At 49.9% G+C, this 8,819-nt stretch overlaps 1 protein-coding gene across 4 annotated transcripts; it reads right to left on the reverse strand.

Annotated features, from left to right (window-relative positions):
• Positions 1–820: 820 nt before the first annotated feature.
• On the reverse strand, positions 821–6,308 carry Sox17 (SRY-box transcription factor 17). Of its 4 annotated transcripts, XM_032906344.1 has the most exons (5): positions 6,205–6,308; positions 5,665–6,039; positions 5,047–5,334; positions 2,979–3,369; positions 821–2,541 (listed from the first exon to the last, which is right to left on the reverse strand). In XM_032906344.1, exons 4-5 carry the CDS (start codon positions 3,283–3,285, stop codon positions 1,577–1,579), a joined length of 1,272 nt encoding a protein of 423 aa, XP_032762235.1. In that variant the 5' UTR covers positions 3,286–3,369; positions 5,047–5,334; positions 5,665–6,039; positions 6,205–6,308; the 3' UTR covers positions 821–1,576. The 4 variants fall into 4 exon arrangements, with proteins under 4 accessions (XP_032762235.1, XP_032762253.1, XP_032762227.1 ...); XM_032906362.1 differs by lacking the exon at positions 5,665–6,039; XM_032906336.1 differs by having other exon boundaries at positions 5,047–5,858.
• Between the last annotated feature and the right edge of the window lie 2,511 nt (positions 6,309–8,819).

The following is an 8,819-nucleotide window of genomic DNA, read 5'->3' on the forward strand; positions in this document are numbered from 1 at the left end:
AGAAAGGAAAAGGAAATAGGTTAGATAACCTCCCAGGGGTGAACTTTAAATTTCTAAGTAGAAAATTAAACATGATATAGTCACTAGAAATGTCCTAAGTAGGCTCAACCTGTTTTTCTACCCTTCTGTGCCTAGTAATCAGGAATCCTCCTTTTAAAATGCGGGGTTGGGGATTTGGCTCAGTGGTAGAGCGCTTGCCTAGCTCCGGAAAAAAAAAAAAAAAAAAAAGAAAATGTTATACTGACATTTCCAAAAGAACCCATTCAAACTTATCATTTTAGAGTTCTTCACCATATAAATATCTTCTTTGTTGACCAGAATACGAATTCTAGTGCCACCTCTGCAGCCCTACACAGAGACTCAGTAAATGCTTTAGGAGTTAGCAACTGGGCTGGGTTTGCAGCTCAATAGTGGCTCTCTTTATCCCCCTTGCTGAAGCTGTGGCTTCAGTGCCCAGCATGTAAGGGGACTAGAGAATGAGAGAATACTGCCCAACTGGAAGGCTTTCTCAGATACAATGCGCAGAATGACAGTAAGGAAACACCTGTCACAGGAAAAGCGCACAAACCAGCAGTTCCCCCGGTGTCCGTGTGTAGGACCGCAATCAGCACAGCAGATTTGCAGGGGCTACGGACTGAAGCCTTGTACCTCTTTTTTCTCAACAGGAGATGAGGGAGATAGCCGTTTTGTGCTGTGTAAAGCACACCACATAAAACTCACTCAAGGGGAATCTTGAGCTTGAAAATGGCAAAACAAGGGAATGCAACCATCCACATGTGCTAACTCTAGCAAAATGCACGGTGGAAATTATATACTAAAGTTGATTAACAGTCACAACAAATTTTATTTTGATTAGTTTCTCTGACTCTAAAAATGTGGGGATTAAAGGCAAATTTTGTGGGGAAAGGGATAAAGACATTTGGAAGAAAACACAAACGAAAATAGATATATCTGAAAAGCTCTTTTGGCAGATATCAAGATGACAAAAAAAAAACCCAGAATTTTTTGAACAGCCTTATTAAAGTATACAGAATTAAAAACATTTACAGTATTATTTTTAGAAACCAATATTTTGGAATGTACATAGCAAGTTCATTCTCTGAGAATTTTTTTCGTAGGAGAACAATGATATCACATCTGAACACCCCACTGTTTGTATTTAGGGTTTCTTAAATTTTGTAAGAAAATAGAAATTTTACAATTAACTATACACTTCTAATTGTGTAATTTTACTGTTGATCTTTAAATTACTTTGATAAAACCAATGTGATAGAGATTTTTTAAAAAAGATTCCAGAATTTATTTAAGATCGTGACAAAATTTCTTTGGATCAAGTTGGTGAGATATTAAAAACTGGCTAAAACTGGACAGTGATGGCGGGGAGCAAACCCCTCGAGGCATTTGAAATGAGAATCTCATGTAGCCCCTCAACTGTTCAAGTGGCAGACAAAATAAATTACCATAAATTATATGCCAAGGCAACTTAAAAACAAAACAGCGTGACGCTAAGGATTTCCTTAGCGCTTCCAGGAAGTGTGTAACACTGCTTCTAGCCCGCAGGTCAAATCGGCAACCGTCAGATGTCAGGGTAGTTGCAGTAGTAGACCGCTGAGCTAGCGTCGGACACCACGGAGGAAATGGCTCCGTGGCTGTCTGAGAGGTTCACACCGCAGTCGTGTCCCTGGTAGGGAAGACCCATCTCCGGCTTATACACAAAGTGCAGATACTGTTCGAATTCCGTGCGGTCCACCTCCCCAAGGAGCTCAGTGGGCTGGTTGTGTTCCGTGCCATCCCGGCAGGGCAGAGCCTCGGGAGGGGGAGAAGGCTGCCCGGGACCGTGCGTCGGGTGCTGCTGCGGCGGTGGAGGCGGTGGTGGCGGCGGCGGTGGCTGCGGTTGCAGTGGCTGCTGGGGCTGAGCGTGGAAACCGCGCCCGGCGCTGGCCGCGGGCGAGCCCATCGCGCCGTAGTACAGGTGCAGAGCACTGGGGGGCGCCAGGATCCCCGGCATCGCAGAGCCCGAGGGGTCGGGTCCCACTCGCATGGGGCCAGCGGACGGCTCTGCGGGCACTGCATAGTCCGAGACCTGAGCATACGTGTAGGCTCCGGCCGCCGGGCAGTCCCCTGGCAGCGGGGCAGCAAAGAAAGCCGGGTCCTGCTCCACGCCATCCAACGGGGATGTGTCCGGAGTGGGCAGAGGGTAGCCGTCGAGCGCGGGTGCGCCCAGTCCCTGGCAGTCACGGTAGTGGGCGCCCATGTGCGGGGACATCAGCGGCGGGCCGGCCGCATAGCCTGGCTCCGGGAAAGGCAGACCCAGGCCATCCATGGCCACGCGGCCGCCCTCGGGACCAAGCGCGCCGGCCTGAGGCTCGGCGAGAGCGTGCAGGAAGCCTCCCTCCACCCGTTTCATGCGCTTCACCTGCTTGCGCCGCCGCGGCCGGTACTTGTAGTTGGGATGGTCCTGCATGTGCTGCACGCGCAGCCGCTCGGCCTCTTCCACGAAGGGCCGCTTCTCCGCCAAGGTCAACGCCTTCCAGGATTTGCCTGCAGGGAAGGTGGAGAGGCGCGCAGGGTTACCCGGGTGAGCTCCCGCAGCCCGGCCCCTCTCCCGGGCAATCGCTCACTGAGCGAGCAGGCGAGAAGCCTGGTCTCAGTACACTGAAAGTCTTGTATCGCGTCCTCACAGGACGCCTAAAAGAGACTTCCTCTCTTACCTTTCTTCCCTAAATTCGAAAAACTGGCAACATTCCCTGGTCTGGGAAGGGGTCGAGCCAGGGGTGCTCGAGTTACCGCTCTGAAGTGCTAAGAAACCCTTATATTTTGCCCAAAGACCAAGGCCAAGAGTTATTTTGGCGAGAGGGAGCTGGAGAAAGGGACAGTCCACTGGTGGTGTGAGGCGCAAGACACCTCTTGGCTCAAGGAGGTGGCTCGGCGATTCTCTGGAGTACGCGAGGCCCCTGGATCCCCCCGGACCGACTCACCTAGCATCTTGCTCAGCTCTGCGTTGTGCAGATCCGGGTTCTGCTGTGCCAGCCGCTTGCGTTCGTCTTTGGCCCACACCATAAAGGCATTCATCGGCCGCCGGATGCGAGACTCGGCTTTGGCTCGACTCGAGGTCCCGGCTGGCGCCCCGCTACTCGCCACCACCTCTCCTTTCACCTTTACGTCCCCGAGAGGGCTCAGGGACTCGGCCCAGGGACAGGGGCCCAACCCGGCCATCACCGCGGGCTGCGCGCTCCGAGGCTGGCTCTGGTCGTCACTGGCGTATCCCGCATCCGGGCTGCTCATGGCGCTCCAGACCGACCCCGCGCTCTGCTACGGCCACGGGACACGCCGCTTCCCCGGACCCTGAGGCGGGGATGGGAAGCTTGCCTGGAGATGCCCAGAGGAACTCGTTAACCTGAGCCGGTGCGACCCTCCGGCCGCTCCTCCCGTTAGCCCTAACCGGCCGCGTTAATAGCGCTGGAGATCTACCCAGTGACACTGCGGGTGTCCCCCCGTGCCGCGGGCCCTTTTCTTTATGGACCTGGCCAATGGCGCGGCGGGGGCGGGCCGGACCCTAGTCCTTAGGCCCCCGCCCAGCCGGTGGTCCGAGTCCCAAGTCCCATACCCGCCCCTTTCCCCTCCCCCGGCAGAGCGTTCGGGCTACACCTGCCAGGGGGAAAACTGGCTGGAGCCGGGCTCTGGCGCCAAGTCCTCTCGGGGAAATAGGACGGCTGAAATTCAAATGTCTGGAGACATTGCTCACTGTGAAGTACTAGTCCAAGGTTGTTCACGTTAACATACTAGGTATAGGTATTTATTCTATTCTTTAAAAAAAAAAAAAGTATTACCGAAGACAATTAACTTCGCATGTTTTTTCAGGGGAAAAAAAATCCTGTTCTTCCAAAAACTCATCGTGCTTACATTCTATTAAAAATGTCCAAGGTAAATAACAAGTTGTAAAAAAAAAAGAAACAAAGTTTAATATAAAATGCTTTATCACTAATATTTCACCACTCAATAGTTAAGGGTTCAAGTCAACCCCAAGGAATTTCGCTAGGAAACATAAAACACACACACACACACACACACACTCACACACACACACACACACACACACACACACAAACGCTGCTCATGTGTGTTCGGCAAAAGAGGCAAGACCTGGTTTTATTTCTAAAGAAGCCGTGGTTCCATCCCAAACGCCACAAAATTAAAATATAAAATAACGTGCAAAAAACGGCAGCAGGAGGGAAAGGATCAGTCCATTTGCGAAGCACATTTTATAGCGTTTAAGCCGGTTAGCCTGACAGATGGTTACAATACCCCCTATATATTTCCTAAGACTGGTATGAAAAGATGAGCACCCTTAAATTTATTTCAAACCTGAAAGTACTTTTTCATGGGCTTCAAACCATGCCTTCGTACAGACCTGATCCGAGCAACCACTCAGCACCCTCCAAATGTTAGCAAACGCATTTAGCCCTTAACGTAATCTTTTTCAAGGGCAGCATTATAGCTTCCAGAAGAGGAAACTGAGACTCACGTGCTAAGGCAGAGACACTGGGAAGGTGTTAGGAGCACACCTAGCAGCAGCCCTCCTTCAGACCAGAAGCTCCGAAAGCTCCCTGTTGTTGCATTTGCATGTTTGTGTTGTTTTCTAAGAGCTCCAACAGTCAGTCTCACATAGTTTTAAGGGAGGAAAAATTGTGGTTTTAAGGGAGGAAAATTCAAGGACTGGTGAAATAGCACAATTAGAACGCTCACCTAGCACAATTCCTCAGAAAAGACAGTCTATGAGATGCCTAATGCCTGTAATTCTGTAATTCCAGCACTTGAGAGATGGGGGCAGAAAAATATGTTCAAGATCATCCTCGGGTACATATGGAATTAGAGGCCAGCCTGGGCTACGTGCAACCCTGCCTTGAAGGAGAGAAAAGTCAGAGAGAGAGAGAGAGAGAGAGAGAGAGAGAGAGAGAGAGAGAGAGAGAGAGAGAGACTCAACATATCAGTTTCCAAAACAAGACTTCTTTAAGGTGAAGGGCTGATTGAAAAAGTATCACTTACTTGTGGCCCATGAGGTAACATGCTGAGGTTTCCTTGTGTTATTTCAGATACCAAGTCTGGCTTACTGGAGGTTCCAAAACGCACAGAGGTTTTGCTAGCTCCTGGCCTGCAGTTTCTGGAACTATCTTGTCTCCAAAGAACTCATACAGAAGCCATTTTTTCTCGAATTTGTTATGTTATAAAGCAGTGGCGACCCTCCCATTTAAAGCTGGATGTTGTGCAGAGAGATCCGTGAGCGTGTTTAAAGTTCCAGGTCTTAAGATTCATACAAAGGGGGTAAATTTAAATCTGCTTTAAGAAATCGAAGAAAATAATATTTTAAATTGGTGACTTAAAAGCAATTGGTCTTAAATCTAACTGATAATGTGCTCGTTCTCAAAGCTTTTTTTCCCCTGAAAACCACTGGCTTGAAAGTAAAACAAACAAACAAAAAAATGCATTTCAGATGTTTAACCAAAGGGCTTATAAGGGGTTATAGGGACAGAGATAGCCATATTACCAATCAGTTCCTTAACCAGGTAGTCTTTAAGGAAAACAATCGCATCTCTTCCGTTTGTTTTGAGACAATTTCCCCATGTAGCTCTCCTGCCTCTCAGAAGCAGGGGCGCGGGCCCTCACCTCCACAGTGACTTTTCTCTTTTGCATCTAGTAACCGACATCTTTTTAAAGATCCCAGGGCCGAATTTTCTCTTTCCGTGAATTTTTTTTTTTTTAATAAACTATGGGCTTTATTTGAAGTGAAGGTTGGAAACAGTAGCGGGTCCAGAATGCATTTTCTCTGTCTTCACTGTCTTGGTTGATTTCTCCGAAAGCTAAGAGACAACGGAAATATAATTCAGGTGTAGGTCTAGAAAATGTATTTGCATCATTTTACCTGGTTACTTGTTCTGTTCTTGCTCCGTGAAGGGAACCCAGCATACTGAGAAAGTGGTTAAAAGCCCAGGGGTGCCAGAGTCATTTACACTCATTCCGGAAGATTAACTACTGATCTGTCTGAGGGAAAGCTCAAACGCACTAGGAGTCCAAGCGTCCACATTTGGGCTCTTCTCTACTCCCGTAAAACAGCCTCCCCTGGACTCATTAGGTAGCACTTTACTTAACAAATCTCTCAGGAAATGTGGCGCTTTCCCAAGACTAGTCCCCTTCCCGTCCTCTTACCTAGATCTAATTTCTGCTGACCATTCTCTTGACAGATACTTTGGGAGAAGTGTTGGGGGCAACCGCACTTCAGACCCGCCAGCAGTTGTGAGTGGACCATGTTTCAGTTTCTTCACTAAATGGGTGTTGGAAGCCGAGTTCGCGACGTTATCAAAGCCAGCCACAAATGCCACATGTAAAGAAGCAAACATCCGGAGCGGCTTCCTGCAAGCCTTGCTTCCCTCAACACTAGAGATTTACTGGGGTGGGGGTGGGTATCAGGAGTAGAAGCCTGGCACGCCTGTCTGCTACAGCCCGCAGCGGCATCACACAACAGTGCAGGATTTCTAGGTGGCTACTGACTACGCCACGTCCCCAAACGCGACACGAGGCTCGAAAGGCTGGGGCAAGGAAGCGACTAACGTAACAAGAAGCTGTGCCCGTCACCACTTGGGGCCTGTAGGAAGCGGATAGGTGATCGACTGTGACCCGAAGTGGGAGAGTCATAGCCACGCTTTATAGAGAGGCTCTGAGTGAGCGGCTGATTTCTCGAAGGTTTTGTGGTTTGGGTGTTCTGATGGCCAGAGCCTGTTACAGGACACTCGGGTCCAATTGCGCAGGATCCGTGGGCACTCAGGCAGATTCGCGGTCTGTGGAGAGCAAGTTCATGGGGGTGGAAAGGGGAGTGCAGGCTGTCATCACGGAGACAGCGCCCCCCTCCCATCCTGGCGGATTCTAAGATAAAGAGACAATAGTACCACTGGACGACCTAAAATACGTGCCTCAGAGTCTACCTCTGGGAACCACGAGGGAAGTGACACGGAGCAGAGCGTCGAGCCCCAGGCTCCGCACCTCCCAGGTAGGGCTATGCAGAGCGACGCCGCCGGAGGCACCTTGCACCCGGGCACCAAAAGGCGCAGTCTCTCCTCCCCCTTTATACCTTTCGCGTCTCTTCTCAGTCCCCGGTCAGTCCCCAGTGGGTCCCGAGATGGAGATCGAAATTTCGGGAGCGCGAGAGGAGAGGAAAGAGTGGCAAGAAAGACAGAGGTCACCGGCCCCCCAGGTGGCCCAAGACATTCAAGCCAGACCCTGCAGTCTTTACTTCACTGGCCTCTCCGGTGGGAGCTGAGAATGTTTGGCCCCAAGATTAACTTCGGGGACTCATTCCCCACACGGACAGGAGCATGCATCCTAAGTGGGCGGGGTCTCACGTAACTGTCCGAATTCCTGTCTAATCGTGGCTCCTCTCGGGCTGCCCCGAAACCCCACCCTAGCAGCTGGCGACTCGAAGACCACGTCCTCCTTCCCGCTTGGCCCAGGCTGAGTTTTTCCGCGGCGAAGCAGGAAGTGCGCTGCTCCCGCTTCACTTCCCAGCTCAGAAAACTGGTCGGGAAATGTTTCTTAGAACCCACACCCCCAACTGTGGTCCCCAGATGAAGTATGGACTCCTTCTCTTTAGAGAACTCAGGTTCTCTTGGGAAGGTGGTCTGAGAGCCAGGACTAAACCTCGCTCACATTTCTTTACAGTCTTCCTTGAACTTTAAAGGCAATTCATATGTGGCTTGGCTTCTGTGGCTGCTGCAGCCTTTTACCACTGTTGGCACGCGCGCGCGCGCGCGCGCACACACACACACACACACACACACACACACACACACACACAAACACACACTAGGGACGACCGGCTTCCTAGGAAAAAGGCAATCCTTACTTGGCCGTCTTAGCAGCAGGTCCACTGTGAGCTGAGCACTGGCACTCTGCAACCCGGGTAGGGCTGCTTCCCAGGAATGCCCAGTGTGGTTTCTCCCCTGTAGTCTTCTCCCCTGGTTTACTAAGATCCAGCTTCACGTTGTTTGTCTATGATCCTCTAATAACTGTGAAAGTGATGCTGACCACACCGTGGGTCAAGCTCACTGGGTTGTTTTGTTGAGTTTGTTTTGGGCTTTGTTTTGCTTTGGGTTTGCTGCAGAGGTAATAGGCGTCTTTCTGCCAGGAAAACTCTTGCTCCCAAGATCCCCTCTCAGGGTTAACTGCATGGTGCCGGATGGTTGGTTAGGGCAAGGTGTGCATTCTCTGATCATGGAAATGATCCAAGTTAAAAAGCTTGTAGGACTTGCCACTCCTCAACACATAAGTGCAACAGGTTTCCAATCTGAACCTAATTTAGCTTCAAAAGCTTCAAAACAAGAGGGAGAAGTTAGGGAGCCTTCCAGGTTTCAGCTGGGTTACTTGAATGTTCTTCTCCATCCATTTGGTGGACTTGCCAACAATGTCTTTGGTTTATTCATAGCAACACAGGGCCTTCTGTTCACTACACCCCTTTCCATCCAAATCACAAGGCTCTCCGGTCTTTACTGCATATTTACGAATAACAGAATGTCCAGATCAAATCCTAGTGTCTTCTTCCTCCTAAACAGGAACACTAAGGACCATCTCTACAGACCTTAAAGGCTCAACCGTACAGGTCACAGGGCTTCTGGAGAGTAATATTCTCCCCCCTTCTCCTTCAACAATTCAATCTGCATCTGAAATCACACATTAGCATTTAAATCCCAGGGCTATCTTTATGCTTTCAGTGCAGAAATCCAGGCTGAAGATGCACATAGATAATTTTACCAGCAGCTATGACGTAAAAG

The sequence above is a fragment of the Rattus rattus genome, chromosome 1, assembly GCF_011064425.1.
Source record: "Rattus rattus isolate New Zealand chromosome 1, Rrattus_CSIRO_v1, whole genome shotgun sequence".
NCBI classification, from domain to species: Eukaryota; Metazoa; Chordata; class Mammalia; order Rodentia; family Muridae; genus Rattus; species Rattus rattus.